Source organism: Diachasmimorpha longicaudata, chromosome 5, assembly GCF_034640455.1.
Source record: "Diachasmimorpha longicaudata isolate KC_UGA_2023 chromosome 5, iyDiaLong2, whole genome shotgun sequence".
Classification (NCBI taxonomy): Eukaryota; Metazoa; Arthropoda; class Insecta; order Hymenoptera; family Braconidae; genus Diachasmimorpha; species Diachasmimorpha longicaudata.
The window spans coordinates 878,552-898,043 of record NC_087229.1 but is presented as its reverse complement, the minus strand read 5'-3'; the positions used below and the strand labels follow the sequence as shown (position 1 = coordinate 898,043).

The 19,492-nt window shown below is 44.4% G+C and overlaps 2 protein-coding genes across 3 annotated transcripts; both read left to right on the top strand.

Annotated features, from left to right (window-relative positions):
* The first annotated feature begins 993 nt into the window (after nucleotides 1-993).
* LOC135162062 (uncharacterized) lies at nucleotides 994-1,965 on the top strand. The gene has a single exon (XM_064120155.1). The coding sequence runs from the start codon at nucleotides 994-996 to the stop codon at nucleotides 1,963-1,965; it is 972 nt and encodes a 323-aa protein (XP_063976225.1).
* A 3,575-nt stretch (nucleotides 1,966-5,540) lies between these two features.
* Nucleotides 5,541-8,063, top strand: LOC135163045 (uncharacterized). 2 transcript variants are annotated; one of them, XM_064122173.1, is made up of 2 exons: nucleotides 5,541-6,648; nucleotides 6,748-8,063. In XM_064122173.1, exons 1-2 carry the CDS (start codon nucleotides 6,421-6,423, stop codon nucleotides 7,165-7,167), a joined length of 648 nt encoding a protein of 215 aa, XP_063978243.1. In that variant the 5' UTR covers nucleotides 5,541-6,420; the 3' UTR covers nucleotides 7,168-8,063. The 2 variants fall into 2 exon arrangements, with proteins under 2 accessions (XP_063978243.1, XP_063978242.1); XM_064122172.1 differs by having other exon boundaries at nucleotides 5,555-6,648; nucleotides 6,721-8,059.
* Nucleotides 8,064-19,492: the final 11,429 nt, after the last annotated feature.

Sequence of the window (19,492 nt, the reverse complement as noted above, 5' to 3'; positions counted from 1 at the left end):
CTACTGGAAATGTTCTATGTTACCCCATTTTCCTGTAATTATTTTCAAAGGTAATTTCCAATGCAATCAAAAAACTTTTTTTCTCATCAAATATGTGTGGACAAACATATGTTGGAAAATTTTTTTATAGTTAATTATAGAGTAAATGAGGAACTGTATTATTTCTGTTGTTTAATGCTTGATTGATGTATTAGTGTGTACTGAAGATATACCCCAGATAGCCAGCGCTCTCGTTGGGAGATTATGAGGGAGAATAAAAAAAAAGTATCGTTGTCAAAGGGTCCATCCTTAGGCCCCTCATAAGCCTTTTACTACTATTTCTTTGTGACCTTTTTGTCTGAAAACCTTCCAGTAGATGACGTAGGGTCAATTTTTCGAATCTCCACGTTCTGGTCGCCGGCGGTCGATACACCAGAGCGTTAGTTGCAGGCGGGCTGCTTGAGTAAACGGATGGACGCAGGGGTATTGGCGATTTTTCCAATGATTCCTCATCCATTGTTCTTCCCTCGTCATCCTGTTTTTCTTTTTCTATTCATCTAACTCATTTAGCAGCCCTGTTTCATAACTTTTGTAATAATTTTGCTAAATGAAAAACGGACCCCGATTTTTTCCCCACCATTGTGGCGTTCCCCCCGTTACCATCAGCACGCCCGGCGGCTGTTTTACCGACGCAGCCTCACCAGCGCCGCCAGCGCAAGCAGAAGCTTGTCCCTAGGCGCGACGACGACTGAGTTGTCGCGCACTGAAAACTAGTTAGTATTCCCTAGAGAGTTAACACGCCACAGCTGCAGCCAAAGCGTCTTTTGTATATTTAAGTTTCTAGAGTTTTCAATAAAGACTATTTGTGGTAGAATTATAATTATTCGTGTTGTGTAATCCCGATCCGGTTTCCGCATTAATCAATACCATTAACCCACAAAATTGGTGACCCCGACGTGATATACGCAGTTCACGGTGACGCTAACCTCAAAACTCAACGAGCAAAAGAGCGACATGTACAGCACGCCACGACCACCTCCGGATGCTACGAGACGACGCAGTCCCTTGGGCTTCGGACAGAGAGGCGACCTCAACGACTCGTTGATCGACCTCGACGACAACATCGAGTGCGTCAATCAACCTGATTCTTCGACACACGTGGCCAACGTTGAAGCACCACGCGGGTACCGCTTCAAATTGCCAGTGTTCAGTAAGAGTCAGCCACAACTTTGGTTCTATCAGGCCGACTCCGTCTTCGAGGCCTACCGTGTTACGGGTGACGTCGACAAATTCCACCTCGTGGTAAGCCACCTCAGCCCAGACGTCCTGCAGGAGATTCCTGACATCCTGGAAAATCCCCCAGCAACAGATAAGTACAAATACCTCAAACAAGAGCTTCTGAAACGGATCACCGACTCTCCCGACCGACAGCTAGAAAAGGCCCTGTCAGAGGTACAGCTGGGGAGTCAGAAGCCTTCACAGTTACTCCGTCAGCTACAATTGCTGGCTGGCAACAGAGCCACAGAGGACACTCTACGGGTCAAATGGCTGTCACTGTTGCCTGCTGACGTGAGGAGGATCCTCAAGATCACCAAGACGTTGCCATTGAAGGACCTGGCCGTCGCCGCTGACGATCTGCTGGAGGAGTCCTCGAGAACAACCGTCATGGCTGTTTCCAGCCATGCGAGGCCACCCGTCCAGCAACACACGAGCTCAGTGGCCTCAGAACTTACTGAGCTGCGACTAGCGATGACCCAGCTGATCACCCTGAACCAGAGCATGGCCAAGTCCATCGAGAGGCTAGGTCATGCCGTCAACAGAGGCAGGTCCAGGTCACGTCACCCCTCTACTTCGCGACCAAACTCGCCAGCTCCAGGAGGTATGTGCATGTACCACGCAAGGTTTGGAGATGAGGCACGTAAGTGTCACAAACCTTGTAACTTCGTTTCCTCCACCTATGGTCAACTATCGAGCCGGGGAAACTAAAACCGCTGTCGTCAGTCATGGCGGTAGGCGACAGCGACTTCAACAACAACAACCCGGACACCAAAGAACACCGCCTATTCTTCACCGACAGAATCTCACAAATCAGGTTCCTCGTGGATTCTGGATCCGTCATATCTATAATTCCACGAGACAAGCGAGAACACAACGAAAAACCAGCAGAGTTCCAATTATATGCAGCCAACGGAACCATCATTCACACGTACGGACAGCGGGTGCTCAACCTAAACCTCGGTCTCCGTCGTGCCCTGAAGTGGCCCTTCACCATTGCGGACGTTAAGACTGCGATCATCGGTGCAGACCTGCTGGCCTACTATGGTTTGCTCATCGACATCCAAGGTCGCCGTCTGGTCGACAAAGTGACCAGTCTCAGTGTCACCGGCACCTTGCTCGAGACCCCAATTTTCAACGTCTCTCCAGTCGATAAAGCCCGGCAGTTACCTCCATTCTACACGGGACTGCTGCAAAAGTATATTGATGTCACCAAGCCTGCACCGATCCCCACGATCAGCTTCAGCAGCCCAGTCGCACACCACATCCCCACCACAGGCCCACCTGTAGCAGAGCGCCCACGTCGTTTAGCTGGCGAGAAACTCCAGTCCGCCAAGGAGAATTTCGACCTGCTCCTACAGTTCGGTGTCATTAGGCCTTCCAGCAGCCAGTGGTCCAGCCCGATACATATGGTGGCCAAGAAAGACGGCGCTTGGCGTGCAACAGGTGATTACAGACAGCTCAATCGCCAAACGACACCCGATCGCTACCCCATCCCGCACATAGAGGACGTGATCCAGCGCTGTCATGGTAGTAGCATCTTCACCACCCTAGACCTGGTGCGTGCCTATCACCAGATCCCAGTAGCTGAAGAGGACATCCCCAAGACTGCGGTGACCACTCCCTTCGGCCTTTTTGAGTTTTGCGGCATGCCACCTGGACTGTGCAACGCCGCACAAACCTTTCAAAGGCATATGGACAATTTGCTACGAGATTGTCAATTCGCTGCGTGTTACATTGATGACATCATCATCTATTCCACGACTCCAGAGCAACATCAACGCCATGTGGAAGCCATCCTCAAGCTGCTTCTTAACAACCACCTGACGATCAACCCAGGCAAGTGCCAATTCGCTCAGGAGGAGGTCCTGTACCTGGGGTACACCCTTAACAGGCATGGCTATTGTCCGCCCACCAACAAGGTAGAAGCAATTGTGAGCTACCCCAAGCCAGAGACCATCGAGGACCTCCGGAGATTCCTCGGCATGGTTAACTACTACCGCCGCTGTATCCCTCTGGCCGCAGCGATCCAGGCCCCCCTGAACGAGCACCTGAAGCAGGCCAAGAAAAAGGACAAGCGCAAAGTCCCTTGGACCCCGGAATCGGAAGCAGCTCTGGAGAGTTGCAAGCAGAGTGTGGCCAAGGCCACCAGGGCGTCTTTTCTGTCAGCATCAGCCCCTCTGTCTCTCTCCACTGACGCTTCCGATTCAGCCATCGGAGGCGCCTTGGAGCAACTCGTCGATTCCACATGGCAACCATTAGGTTTCTTCTCGAGGAAGCTGAGCCCCACTGAACAACGCTACAGTACTTATGACCGTGAGCTACTCGCCATCTTCTCCGGTATTAAGTACTTCAAACACATAGTCGAGGGTCGTGAGTTCTTCGTGAAAACGGACCACAAGCCCCTCGTCTACGCGTTCCACCAGCGACCCGAGAAGGCATCACCCCGACAAGTCAACCAACTGAGCTTCATCTCCCAGTTCACGACCACCATCGTCCACGTAAAGGGTGAGGACAACATCGTCGCTGATGCTCTGTCGCGAGTTTGCACCATCGACATGCCCAAAGGCCTCAGCACAGACATCATTTACGAGGCCCAACAAAACGACCAGGAGCTGGCACGACTCGTCAACAGCTTCAACAAGGCGCTGAAGCTCCAACCTCTGATCCTCGAAGGGTTCGAAATTTATTGCGACATCTCAACTGGACGACTTCGCCCCTTCATACCGGAGGCTTTACGTCAACAGGCTTTCGAGGTCGTGCATAACCTGGCGCACCCCTCTGGACGAGTGACAGCACGACATCTTAAAGAGAAATTCGTGTGGCCTGGCATCAAACGTGACGCCATTCGTTGGACCCGCGAATGTCTCCCTTGTCAGCGCTCCAAGGTGCAGAGACATAACCGGCTGGACCCTATCCACATTGACGTGCCCGACAATCGTTTCGACCACGTCCATTTGGACATTATCGAACTCCCTCGTGTGAACGGACTGCGCTACTGTCTGACCATCATCGACAGGTTCACCAGGTGGCCCGTGGCAGTTCCACTCTCTAACATCGAGGCTGACACGATTGCCACAGCCTTTTACGGACACTGGGTTACGCAGTTCGGCACTCCGCTGACCATCACCACAGACCAAGGAAGCCAGTTCGAGTCCAGACTGTTCACCGCTCTCGCCCAGATGATCGGAGCCAACAAAATCCACACTTCTCCGTATCACCCTCAATCAAATGGGATATTGGAGAGATGGCACCGGACAGTTAAGGCTGCACTTATGTGCAACGCCCCTACACCATGGCCAGAGCTGCTGCCGACCGTCATGCTCGGCCTCCGGACCTGCATTAAGGAGGACCTTAATGCCTCTCCCGCTCAACTCCTGTACGGCACCGAGCTCAGGATCCCAGGCGAATTTTTCACCACGGCAGACATGCCAGCTGAGCCAAACTTCTTTCTGGAGAAGTTCAGGGAGCATATACGCAAAGTACGCCCAACCCCCACGGCTCACCACGTCAAGAGCAGATGCTTCATCCTGAAAGAGCTCTACACCTGCTCACACGTCTTCGTGCGAATCGACGCCGTCAGGAAGCCTTTGGAACCACCCTACGCTGGACCCTATCGAGTGATTAAACGAGTTGACGATCGAAACTTTATTGTCGACGTCGATGGGGTCGAGAAAAACATCTCGGTCGATCGTCTTAAACCAGCCTTCGTCGCAAAAGTACCTCATTCGACTACAGAGGACGAAAATCGACGAGACCGGACCTCCAGCCAACCAGCACCTCCAGTTACAGTACCTGATCCTCTACCATCTACCTCAATGGACCGACCAGCGAGAACGTATTCCCGAAAAAAAGTATCGTTCCCTTCCCCTTCGGGCAAGGACACTGGAGGGGGAGTAGATGTGGCGTTCCCCCCGTTACCATCAGCACGCCCGGCGGCTGTTTTACCGACGCAGCCTCACCAGCGCCGCCAGCGCAAGCAGAAGCTTGTCCCTAGGCGCGACGACGACTGAGTTGTCGCGCACTGAAAACTAGTTAGTATTCCCTAGAGAGTTAACACGCCACAGCTGCAGCCAAAGCGTCTTTTGTATATTTAAGTTTCTAGAGTTTTCAATAAAGACTATTTGTGGTAGAATTATAATTATTCGTGTTGTGTAATCCCGATCCGGTTTCCGCATTAATCAATACCATTAACCCACACCATCCCCCAACCTACTGCCATCTACTGTTCCATCGAAATTCACGGTAGTGTCATCTACCGTGGATCTCTCAAAAAAGGGTCTACCACCCCTTCTGAGTCATCGAGCCTAGCTCGTAAGAGAGGTCTAATGGGGCCCCATCAAAAAACGACCCTCGAAATTAATCCGCTTACTACTGTCGATGTACTGTCGATCTTTCTATTTTGCCACTGTCGACAGTGCCAGAACAGTGGGTCAGCAATTTTTGTCGACAGTGACACGGCAGCAAGTCGGATTTTGGCTATCTGGTACCAGGGTTATGCCACCAGTAATGTCATCATAATTCCCAAAGCAGTAGAAAAAACCATAAAATATCAATCCACTTTGAAAATCTGCTCATTTTGTACCGCAGAGATTCTTCAACGCCTTCAACCAGAGTCGAAGAGTGTCTTCCAAAGGATTAAATGTTCCGAATCCAAGTAAATGTCTACGAGTCACTCGCACGTGGCCATTTATTGTTTACCGATCGACTCTCGAATTCACGTGACTTGTCATCACATCACAATCCACTCGAAATCACTGATGGGCCCCAGCCATCGCGTCGGCTCATCATTAATTATCAACAATTGTTTTATGCGCAATAACATTGATTGAACACTAGTAGTTGAGGTTTTTCTGGGAAAAATGAGATGAAACTGTGCCCAGGGATTCTAACCTCAATATGGTTCGATTCAAGCAGCCCACTGCAACCAGCCCCCTGTAACTCTCCTACTTCTCTATATAATATTGGCGTGCCCGATCTTGTCTTCAAGTATGAACTAAACCGCGGGGTGGCGTATGTGTCACCAGGGAGTGTTTACCGTGTTTACATTTGGTTGGGAGCCGACATAACCCCGAGCGATCAAACAACTTAGTTGATAGAAGTATAAAAAAATCAGAATAAATAAAATTCAATAAATAAAATGAATAAGAAAAATTGTGTGACATTATGCCATCGTGTACGATCATTGGATGTACAGTAGGCTATTCAAGTAACCCCGATAAAGGGCCTTGTTTTAGTACTCCTAAAGATCTTGCACGCTTGAAAGAATGGAAATTTGCCACAAAAATGCCTTTGCTCAAGTCAGGAGATCCAATTTGTTATCAACATTTTCTTGAAAGTGAAATAGAGAGACATAAAATCATTTATGCCATCGATGGAACAATAGTACAGAAGGTGAGTCCTAATTAACTAATTAATCAATTAATTTTCATTGACAAAGTTCACAATAGTATTTCTCTTTCCTAGATTCCTTATAAAATAGCTCGATTACAGAAAGGCGCGATTCCTTCTCAATTCGTGTGGACAGGTGTAGACACAGATGTGATCTCGAATATCTCAAGTAATTGGGAATTGCATGCTACGAAGCAACATACCAGATCTTCGAGTTCTTGTTCGACAAGATCTGACGTTTCGAGTGTTTATCATGCAGAGGCTATGGAGTCACAAGCAAGGCCTCTGAGTGCTTGTTCTTCTAATTTTGAAATAGAAAGTGAAACAATTAACTCCTCCAACCATTCTTTGGACGACTTGTTCAGGCAATCTACCACAGTCGAACTTTCTCAGATTCACCAGAAAAATTTAACTGAAATGGTTAAACTTCCCGCTGATGGGTCTGTGGAATATCTGCCACAGAAAAGTGAAAATGTCACTTTCTCCTCAAAAAATCATTGCATTGAATTTGGCAATAATTAAAAGATATATGCTTCGAAAAGAATAATCATCAATCAAGAAATGGTTGGGAAAGCATATATTCTCGATCAAAATGTGAGTTTGTCGAGGCTGAGTATGGATGAGAAACTACACACTGTCCAGCAGGTGGAGGCTCTATTATTCAATTTAGATAAAATTCACGTCTGCGCCGGTTCTCGTAAACTGAAAGACGTTCCTAAAATAAACTCCAAAACAGTAGTGAGAGACATAAGCAATGTTTGGCGACACACGCACTGTCTTTTGATTGTGGAGGGAACTACAATCTGTAACTTCTGTCTTAAGGCCAAAAGGACTGTGGCTAAAAGGCTCCAGACATTGAAAAAGCAAACAGAGCCAAAGAAATTGAAAATTCCTTTGTCTCCTATCAGAAAGAAGCAGTGGCTCAAAATGAAGACCCGAAGCTTCGCTTACGCAGTGGAATAAAGACACTGATAATTATCACCCTAATACGCATTTTTATAAATTTATATTATATTTAGAAAGTCTCTTTGAAATTCACCGAGACTCCTTACATGTTTTCGACTTGATTATAACTGATGTATTAAAATCAAAGCGAGTATCGTTTCCATGTACTGAACACGGTACAGAAATGTTAGTGCACATTATTCAATTTTTTTGTAATGCGACGTATGCAAGAGTATTGCACTAGTCTAAATGCGAGTCAAATCAAAACTAATCAATACAAAAAAAAACAATCGAAATGGTGCACGTCGTAATTCGTTTATTATTGATAAAAGACTATTGTGGTATTGAAAAAAAGCATCACTCAATGTGTTCTGTATAAAAGAAACCTGTTTTTTTATTTGTTTTCGCCACATTTTATGTTTAATAAAAATGATTAAAACATTTGTTACTTTCGTCTTTTATTATCAATATTACGAATTATATTGTTTTTTCCTACTTCCCTAACATTTGATATTCGAAAATGGATCGCCCTGGTGATACTAACGCCACCTCGCGAGTTGAGACACATTCGTGGTCACGTATTTGCTCAAGCTGCTGGGGGCTGCTGCAACTTAGCGGATGGGTCTAAACTAGGTACATCCGCAAACAATGGTACAGGAAGTGGCGGCCATTTTCCCCAGCAGTTTCGGGGGTAGGGCCATCTAGAATCGCTGTAGGAAACTGAAAGAGAGAATTTCTTTACTTGTTGTGAAAATTACCGATCGAAGAAAGGAATGCGAAAGTCCTCTATCATAATTTTGTTGTAACACAAAATTTTTATGTTTTATAAATGGCGATAGTAATCCACAAATCATCTTTCAACGTTCTGTCAAAGGATGCTCATGAGATTCGGCCTTCAGCCTCCGACGTGTATGGACGTATTCCTCAGCGCGCCTCTACTTTCGTTTTTCCTACCACAGTAGTAGCTTCCTCCCGTGTCGTACTTTACTATCCTGACGAAATCTTGCAGATCACATCAAGCCGCCGAATCTGCATACCGATTAGTGCCTATACTAATTAAACTCGTAAGTAGCACGTGGCTTGGCCACGTGTCGCCCTAACCTCAACAGCGTCCCCGTCGAGGTGACGCTACCGCTCCAAGATGGAGGACCGCCCAGCCTCCAAGGCCATCTTAATCAACACCAAGTCAACCAACGTTACCAACGAGCACAACTACGACATCAGCCATCAACTAAAAAAACGCGATATAATCTTCAACGACCCATTCCTTCCCCAGAACTCTCCATCTCCCCCTCAACTTAACCGAACCTCGCCCTCTCCACCACATGATCCTAGCGACTCACTTCTTATCGAAGCTGCTCAACGCTCGGCCTACCTTGATACATATCCCCCCTCACTCTTAACGCCATTTCCCAAAACACTCTTGATAACTTCTCTGCACTCTCACCACAAAATTCGATCACCTCCCCCTTGTTCATCCCTCATCACCTCCTGTTAACGACACTGAGATGAGCACCCCAGAAAAAAATGCTCTTGGCAAACGTACAGCTAGATCCTCTGACGAAGAACCAGATTTCGAACTCCCCAAATCCATGAAAAAAAAGCTTCACGAAGCCTCCTCCCCTCATCCTGAAACCTCAACCTCGTCCTCTGCCCCTCCTACCATTCTCCCAACGAGGACACCTCGACGCCCCATCATATCCTAAGAACTACAGAAAAATTGTTTCCCTCTCAAGTCCTCAAACCAATCCTTTGAGGTCTTCTTCCAAGCCGACTACTCCAACCCAAACACCCCTGACATTCATGGAGTCAACCTAGCCAAAGTTCTCATGAACATTCATCTATCTAGGGAGGCTATCGTCCCTACCAAATATAATCAATTTCATTAAAAACAAAAAAAAATATCGAACTTCAAAAAAAAAATCACGAAAATCTCCTTCTTTTTCGTTACAAATTGTTTAAAAAAAATATGAAGATATTGTCGAAAATAAACAATTGTGGTAGGGACGATAACTATAAATGAGTAGAAGAACATATGTAAATTTTAAAGCAATCGGTTGAATACTTTTTCTTGTAGGACCTTGACCGTTTCAGAAAATGATGATTCGAGAAAAACGCGTTTAAAGTTGAAAGCCTGGTAGACAATCGCTTACGACACGTCGGCGACTATGAGCTGTAACTTATCAAATACTATGAATTTCGGTCTGAATTTTTCACAGCATGTTTTCAATAGGTTTTACTGTCAAAATATCAAAAAAAAAATCGATTTTTTGAAGTGCTCACATGAGAATAACCCCTTAAAGATGTGCCCCTCAATATCTCCATCCCTGATCTTCAATCAGACCTCATCAGCGATATCCCAATCAAAGAAATTTCCCGTTGCAACCGATTCACATCCCTCTCCGATGGAACCAGGCACATGTCCCCTTCTACCTCCATACTCATCAAGTTCGAAGGTCAGACTCTCCCAACCCATGTATCTCTATACAACATTCGCCTCCAAGTCTCCCCCTACACATCCCAAATCAAAAGATGCTCCAATTACCTTCGTTTCGGCCACTCAAAAGCCCACTGTAGACGCCAAACAACCTGCAACCATTTTGGCAAAGTGGACCACAACAACCTTCCCGCAAACTCCCCTTGTCCAAAAGTTGACCAGGACCCTTTCTGCATCAACTGCAAAGGGAGACATCCCTCAACCGACAACAACTACCCCCAACTAGCCAGGCAAAGACTCATACACAGATATGCCGCCCAACGGGGTATTTCCTATATTGAAGCTAGACACATTATCTCCTCCAATCTCCCAAATGCTCCCCCCGGGCACTTACCTGCCCCCTCACCTTCTAACTTTGCTAACTCCCCTCATCACTTCCCTCCAATCTCACACACCTCCTCGCTCACACAACCAATGTCAACCACTCTCCAACCCACCCCTCGTCATCTCCCTGACTCCGACCTTGTGCCTCATCGCTCTCCTGCCATCCCTCCAACTCCACTGCGCAAAGACTCAAACCCCGTCCCTCTACCCTTGTCAAACTCGTCTCGTGACAAGCACCTCCAATACTCCCGCAAGCTCATGCATAAAGCCCCCCGCAGCTCCTCAAGAACCTCACATATCTCCAACTCTTCCTCCCCCAACCATTCCCATCTCCTTATTTCTCCAAATGGTGCTAACTATTCCAACCTTCCTCCTCCTTCAGAAATGAGATACCCTTCTCACCAACCGTCTCTCTTACCCTCGTCCGACCTCTCTCAGGTCCTTGACCAAATTAGAAGCTTCCTCGATCTCTTCCTCCATAAACTCGCTGCCTTAGTTGAAAGCTTTGGCCTCACCAACAAAATCGCGAACATCTCTAACCTAATCAACAACCTATATCATCCCTCCTCCCAGACCACCCCCCCTCCAAACCTTCCTTCCTCTTCCCTGTCCGCCCCTACGTCACCCTTCAACACCTCTCGCCCCTCATTATCCACCACACTATGAACTTCACAACCTCAACTAATTCTGCCTGTCCTGGACTCAAAATCTTGCAATGGAATGCCCGCAGTCTTCGACCAAAGCTAGGTGACCTCCAAAATATTGCCTTCAACTATGATATCATTCTCCTTTCTGAAACCTGGCTCAAACCCTCTCATCCTCACACCGCCCTCCGCGGCTTTTATCTCTACAGAGATGACCTTCTAAACCAACAGGGGGGTGGCATTGCCATCGCGATCAAAGAATCTATACGCTTCACCCGAATTCCTAACCTTAATCTCATCTCCCCAAACCTCCACGTCATTGGCATTAATATCTCCTCCAGAGATGGACCCCTAGCTATCTTCTCTCTTTACAAAAACCCTCACGCCACAGTTCACTCCTCAGAATGGTCTCAACTTTTCTCCAAATCCGCCAATGCCCACGCTTCCATCATAGCTGGGGACTTCAACTCCCACTCAGAGGCTTGAGGTCCCATTCCTGTCCCTCTGGCTCTGAACTCCTAGATGCTCTTGCGAACTCAAATCTCTTACCCCTGAACGATGGTTCTCCCACCCTAGTCACTCCCCCCAACTCGCCCCCCTCATGCGTTGACCTCACTCTTGCATCCTCCAATATAGCTCTCCAATCTTCTTGGCATGTTCTTAAAGACCACATGGGTAGCGACCACTACCCCATTGCCACTCTTCTGAACGTCCCTCCCGACAAATTCAAACGTTTTTCCTATAAAATCAACCACTCCAAGGTGGATTGGGATGCCTTCCAAGACTACCTTGAAGCTAACGAAAACCTCATTAACATTACCCCAAATTCCATGTCCCCCCAACTCAAATACGAATCCCTAATTGATGTCATTATGTCAGCAATTCAAGCCTCGTCTCCAAAACCCAAAGACTCGTCTAAATACTTCAACCAAAGTAACCGCAGACCCTCTCCCCCAGCTCCCTGGTGGAACGAAAACTGCTCACATGCCGTCGCCCAGAAGGAAGGCCACATCCCTTTTCAGAAAGGTCATTTGTCTAGACCACTACATTGCGATGAAAAACCAATCTGCCCTTACCAAACTCACTCTCAGAAAAGAAAAATTAAAAGGCTGGTCCACATTTTGCGAATCCCTAAGTAGAGACACCCCCATCAACCTAGTCCGGCAAAAAATCAAGTGGTTCAAAAACCGCAAGGAATACACCCCCACAAATATCCCTAATCAAGACAATGGATCTGCCGATCAAATGCGGAGTTTCATCTCCGACTTCTGTCCCAAACTTCCGCCCAACTATATCCCCCCACTTCCTCCAGCCATCCCCTTCCAAAACAACCCCTTTCTTCAAAAAGAGTTCAGCCCACATGAACTCAAACATGCTCTCTCCGCCACTAAAAGCACCTCTTCTCCAGGCCTGGATAAAATCGACTATTTTGTTTTGAAAAAACTCTCTAACTCCTACAAAAACTGTCTTCTAGACATCTTCAACTCCCTCCTTAACTCCGGCCAATTTCCAGATTCATGGAGAAAATTCTTAGTATTCCTCCTCCCCAAAAATACCCCGGGCAAATTTCGTCCCATAGCCCTTGCTTCCTGCACCCTGAAACTTCTCGAAAAATTAATAGCCAACCGCCTCATGTGGTGGCTAGAAACTGAACATGTCCTGCCCAATAATCAGTTCGGTTTCAGAAAATTCCGATCCTGCGCTGACAACCTCTCTATCTTAAGCACCGAAATCCTTACAGATTTCGCATCCAACCAATTCACTGTATGTGTCTTCATCGACATAAAGGGAGCATTTGACAACGTCAACCCCCTCACCCTATACAATGACCTAGCCCGTATAGAAATTCCCCAAAAATTAGCTGACTTCGTCTACTTCCTACTAGCTTCCCGCCAACTCTACTTCGTGACGCAAGATGAGCTCAACGGCCCCTACCCTATGGACAAAGGCACAGGCCAAGGACTAGTCCTTAGCCCCATCCTATTTAACATTTATACTTCTTTCCTACCCCAACTCCACCAGTTCCAGGCTGAATCTATCGCCTTCGCCGACGACCTCGTAATCTTTTCTCGCAACTCCAACCTCTCCTCTTGTTTGGAATCTGTAGAAGAAGCAACCAACTCCATAGCCAATCATCTATCTGACAGAAACCTTGAAATCTCCCCCGAAAAATCTCACCTAATCATCTTTTCTAAAAAACACTTCATCCCTTCTGACCACCACATCTCTATCAACGACACCCTCATTCAAGCCAAAGAAACCACCAGATTTCTTGGGGTCACCTTAGATTTCCGGTTCTCCTTCTCCCCTCACATCTCAGCCTTAACCAGTAAATGTACCAAAGTTATTTCACTCATCAAATCCCTCAGAAAAACCTGGTATGGGGCACACCCCAATAACCTCATCACCTTCTACAGAGGTCTAATTCGGAGCTCCATAGAATATGGCAGTCACATCCTTCGGTACTCAAACTTCTCTCATTTCGACAAGCTCAACAAGCTTCAATACAAAGCTCTCCGTTTTGCTATTGGTCTTAGAAATTCTACCCCCACGAACGTTATCCTTGCTGAAGCTGCTGAATCCCCTCTAAATCTACGTATTTCCCAACTTTCGAATAGGTATATGGCTAAATGTTTCTCCCAATCACTCCACCCTGCTCTCGACAAGCTCGCCTCCCTACACTTGATCCTTTCTAGGAAAAACTCCAACATCCATAACATCAAAACCGATTTCCCCATTTATCGCTCGTACACCAAACTCCTACATCACAAGCACCGAATTCACTCCCACTCCCTAGCTACCCCTTACCAATTTCCGTTCTCTCTCATCAATTTCCCGCCTCTAATCAACACTTCCATTGGCCATTCTTTAAAGAACGCCAAAAACATAACTGCCACCCTGTCTGATGAGTTATCTAAAAACAACCTTGACCTCCACACCCAAATTTACACTGATGGGTCAAAAACATGTGAGGGCTCCTATGTGGGCTTTGCAGTTGTTGTCCCCTCCAAAGATATCATCATCAAACATAAGATAACTTCTTATGCCTCGATATTTACAGCGGAAGCCCTAGCCTTACTAACTTCCCTCCAAACCATTGATTCCCTTAAAATCGAACACTCCGTTATCCTCTCAGACTCCCTCAGCGTTCTGACAGCTCTATCCCATCTTTCATACCAAATATCTTCCTCTCATATAGTCTATGAAATCCTCGAACTCTACTCAAATCTCTCCCTCAATGGATACCACATCTCTCTCATCTGGATTCCCTCCCACGCGGGAATCCCAGGCAATGAATTAGCTGATCGTCACGCCAAAGAGGCCATTACCAACGGCATCTTTCACAACACCTGCATCCCCCACTCTGACTTCAGAGAATCTTTCTCGAGGAGCCTGAAAGCCAAAACCGCCAAACTCCTCACAACCCAAAGCATCCGTAAAGGCTCCCTCTACTTTAAACACTTCTACAAAGATTTTCACCCCCCCCCTCCCTGGTTCCTCTCCTTAGGTATTGACAGACCCCAAATCTCCTCAATCTCTAGAATGAGATCCAACCATTTCAACCTCAACGACAGCCTCTTCCGCAAAAATATAGTCAACTCTCCACTCTGTGAATGTCACCTTCCCGAAACCCTATCACATATTTTCTGGTTCTGCCCCTTATATACCAATGAACGCACCCCCTTTGTGAAAGTTTTGAAAAAGTTAAAAATTTCCTCATTCAACATCCTAAAGCTCATCTCTCACCCAAGCACCAAAGTTGCCTTCCTCATTCACAACTACTTAAAATCTATCCACAAATCAGTCTAACCACTACTTCAAATCCTTCCCGCCTTCTAACTACACTACCTCACTCCCTACCTTACCACTTCCCACCCATTCACATGTAACGTTCCTACATTGGGAACAACGGCCGCAAGACTTGTAGTCAGAGCCAACCAAAAATTAGAAGAAGAAGAAGATGAAGGATGCTCATCCTAAAATACGGATGGGTCTAAAATAGGTACAGCCGCAAAGAATGGTACAGGAAGTGGCGGCCATTTTCCCCAGAAGTTTCGGGGGTAGGGCCATCTAGAATCACTGTAGGGAACTGAAAAAGAGAATTTCTTTACCTGTTGTGAAAATTACCGATCGGAGAAAAGAATGCGAATGTCCTCTATCATAATTTTATTGTAACACATAATTTTTATGTTTTATAGATGGCGATAGTAATCCAATAATCATCTTTCAACGTTCTGTCAAGGGATGCTCAACCTAAAATACTAACGAGAATGTGCATGGAAGCTATATGCCCCGTTTTTTTCAAATAATTAATTAATTGTTAATGAATTAATTTATTGTATCGATGATGGTTATTCACTCTTTGAACTTAATCAGATATTTTTTTCGCAGTGCTCTATAATATTTCTTATTGTTACGGTTAATTATATATAATTGGACCAACCTAAATTACCGGTGATGGAATTTAAAATTTAACAAAATAATAAATAAATAGTTGTTCATTCGATTATATATAATTAACCGTAACAATAAGAAATATTATAGAGCCCTGCGAAAAAAATATCTGATTAAGTTCAAAGAGTGAATAACCATCATCAATACAATAAATTAATTCATTAACAATTAATTAATTATTTGAAAAAAACGGGGCATGTAGTTTCCATGCACATTCTCGTTAGTATTTTAGGTTGAGCATCCCTTGACAGAACGTTGAAAGATGATTATTGGATTACTATCGCCATCTATAAAACATAAAAATTTTGTGTTACAACAAAATTATGATAGAGGACATTCGCATTCCTTTCTCCGATCGGTAATTTTCACAACAGGTAAAGAAATTCTCTTTTTTAGTTCCCTACAGTGATTCTAGATGGCCCTACCCCCGAAACTTCTGGGGAAAATGGCCGCCACTTCCTGTACCATTCTTTGCGGCTGTACCTATTTTAGACCCATCCGGCTGTACATGTGGACCCAGTGTTGTGATGTCCTGAGCTTGATAGCCAGCAGATGTCACTAAACATCATTAATCTTAGTCCGCGAAATTTAAATTAATCTTAATTTTTATATTTTTAATCAGTGTCGAAATACGCACAAAATAAGTAGATACAATGGACAATGAACAATGAAAACAACACCACCAGTGTGGGAAAAGCCGTTACGCATAAATCTTAACATCTTGAGTTTAACTTTCCCATTTATTTACCCGTAAAATTCGTTGGATAAACATTTTCTCCAAACCTGAAACTTGAGAAAGAAATCATAAATCTTCGAATCCATACAGTCTAGGTCGTAAAGTACCAGTTCTGTTTTTGCTCATGTTTTGATTCAACACGTGTGAGGTCTTCTTTGTCCATTGTATCGAAAGCTGAGGGCCTGAGTCCCTTGACAGAGAAAACGCGATGTCACGCGTTTTCCTTTTCCCCGCTTTCCTTATTCTACCCCTCTTCCCTTTTTCTCGACCAAGTTGCGTGCGCAACATATAGACTAGTGGGGGTTGTAGGACCCAACCCTTGGAAAATTAGTTTAAGTTTAGCTTAGTTCGATTCTAACTTGTTTCTTTGCCGCTTCTCTCTTCAACTAGTTAATCGCCAAATTTCCGTCTAGTTTGGGTTGTTAGGTTCTCTGAAACTTTATTAATAATTCGAGACTCAATCTAAGATTTAAAACTTATTAAATAAAGTGTGTGTTACGTGCTCTCCTAAGCACTGCTGTTTGCATTGATTTTATTTGGAAAACCTGAATCCAATTATTTCTTTTCAACGAGTTGACATCGATGGAGTCCTCATTAGAGGTTTAGCGGCTGACGGATCTACGGTTTTCAAAACTTTGGCGCTCAACCTGGTGAGAGGCGTCACAATCCTCCTGCTAACTCAGGTAGGACATAACACCAGCGCCACATGTACAGCTTACCTTTTTGTCTCGACAGTTGGATCCCTGCACACCGGTGCTCTCAACGTTTGAAAATTCTCTCTACTGTTCATCATTTGTACAGTTGAAAAAGTACACACGGAGCCCCCCCCCTGATTTCCAGGGATCGCCGTAGTTACCGACAGGGCATCGCGTGAGATCAAGCTTCTGGGTTTGACCGCGGAGTGGGAGGGCGTAAAATCGCCAATTGTGGGCGGGCTCCGTTTGTACTTTCTCAACTGTACAAATGATCAACTGTACAGAGAATTTTCAAACGCTGAGAGCACCGGTGTGCGGGGATTCAACTGTCGAGACAAAAAGATAAGCTGTACATGTGGCGCTGGGTCCACATGTACAGGCACATTTTTGTCTCGACAGTTGAATCCCTGCACAGTGGTGCTCTCACCGTTTGAAAATTTTCTGTACAGTTGATCATCTGTACAGTTGAAAAAGTACAAACGGAACCCCCCCGGTCTGACAAGCATCACGAGGTAGCGCGGCAGTCAGGTCCACCTTCTCCTCATCGCCATGACATCCCCACTCTCCACAGCTGTTTGGCGTTGGTGGGATTATTTATGAAAATGCAAAAAGATTTAAAAGATTCAAGAAAAATGTAAAATATTTGTAAAAAATAAGGCAATACAGAAAAACACATAAACAGTTAGAATTATTGTAATTTTTCGTTTTATTTATTATTTCTTTCGCCATGATTTTCCGCTACTATGGCTCATTTTCACGAACTAAACTTTTGGAAAATGAAATATCGATTAATACTTTTTTCTGTCGATCATGGAATTTTAACAAAGTGAAAAATAATGTAATTCAATACATAAATTGAAGTTCAAATGAAATGCTGTTTTTTTATAGGGCCGAGGCGGGGGGGGGGGGAAGGTTTGTTTATAGTTCCTGATCGCCCATTGTTTTATCCTGTCGAGACCTGTTGGATTCGATTTACAGATCGTGTGAAATTCAAGGACCACAACCTGGCCATTGGAGGTCATACTTTTTGTGTTGATAATGATAATTATCTCACGGACGGGCTACAGATTACTGTCCACATTAACTTCATGACTTCTCTAATATTATAAAATACTAGCTGACCCGACAGACTTCGTCCTGTCAAAAAGATTTGTAATGTGGCAGTTTTTGTGCCTACGTATTTTACAAAATTCTCCTGTACAGAACCGTCACCCTGGTGATAGGGCGTTGTGAATAAAAAATAATTAAATAAAACATATATAAGGATTTAAAAGTAAGTAATCGCTTTATTGTTAATCATGTGAATCATAATTATTATTATTATCATTGTAGTGCTTTGTGGTATACGATGTTTTTTGTTTGATTACCTGGCGCATAGATAAACAAATCTGATGGTTTTCCAACACGTGAACAGGCAACATACAATTGACCATGTGAGAAACATGTGTTTTCTAGATTAATACCACAAACACTTAATGATTGCCCCTGGGACTTGTTTATAGTCATAGCAAAAGCAAGCCGCACTGGAAACTGTAGTCGTTTAAACTCAAATGGCACATCAGTCGGAATCATTGGTATGCGCGGTATGAGAACATCTTCTCCTTTATACTTTCCTTTGAGTATAGTTGCTTCTATCACATTGTTTAGTAATTTTTTTATCGCTAACCGTGTACCGTTGCAAAGACGCGGTTGGTTGATATTTCGCAACATTATAACCACCGATCCAACCTTTAAGGGGTTATTCTCATGTGAGCACTTCAAAAAATCGATTTTTTTTTTTTTTTATATTTTGACAGTAAAACCTATTGAAAACATGCTGTGAAAAATTCAGACCGAAATTCATAGTATTTGATAAGTTACAGCTCATAGTCGCCGACGTGTCGTAAGCGATTGTTTACCAGGCTTTAAACTTTAAACGCGTTTTTCTCGAATCATCATTTTCTGAAACGGTCAAGGTCCTACAAGAAAAAGTATTCAACCGATTGCTTTAAAATTTACATATGTTCTTCTACTCATTTATAGTTATCGTCCCTACCACAATTGTTTATTTTCGACAATATCTTCATATTTTTTTTAAACGATTTGTAACGAAAAAGAAGGAGATTTTCGTGATTTTTTTTTTGAAGTTCGATATTTTTTTTTGTTTTTAATGAAATTGATTATATTTGGTAGGGACGATAGCCACAGATCTACTGAATAATAATCCATTCGATTTTTTTATGTCAGACAACATGAACAGCCGTTATCACCTTGACTAGTGAACTACCTTTTTTTGTTGGAGACTACTTTGACTTAAAAAAAATATATGTTAAAAATGTAAAAAACGAAAAAAAAAAATTTTTTCGTATACTTCAAAATACAAATAAAAATGTATTGAAAAATCAACATGATTGAAGTTTGTTGTCGCATTAAAAAAAAATTCCGAAAAAGTGGTAAAATATAGGCGTTCACATGAGAATAACCCCTTAATTGAAGATTGTGAGGTGCCAATCCTGGCAAATCCAGCGAGTTTAAAAATTCCGGTGGATAGTTGACTACATCATCTTGATTA

What these genes read in the sequence shown, in the direction of transcription:
- LOC135163045 (XM_064122172.1), top strand. Translation starts at nt 6,421, where the DNA reads ATGCCATCGTGTACGATCATTGGATGTACAGTAGGCTATTCAAGTAAC. An exon ending in ATGGAACAATAGTACAGAAG is followed by an intron (nt 6,649 to 6,720) that starts GTGAGTCCTAAT and finishes TCTCTTTCCTAG; the next exon opens with ATTCCTTATAAAATAGCTCG.
- LOC135162062 (XM_064120155.1), top strand. Translation starts at nt 994, where the DNA reads ATGTACAGCACGCCACGACCACCTCCGGATGCTACGAGACGACGCAGT.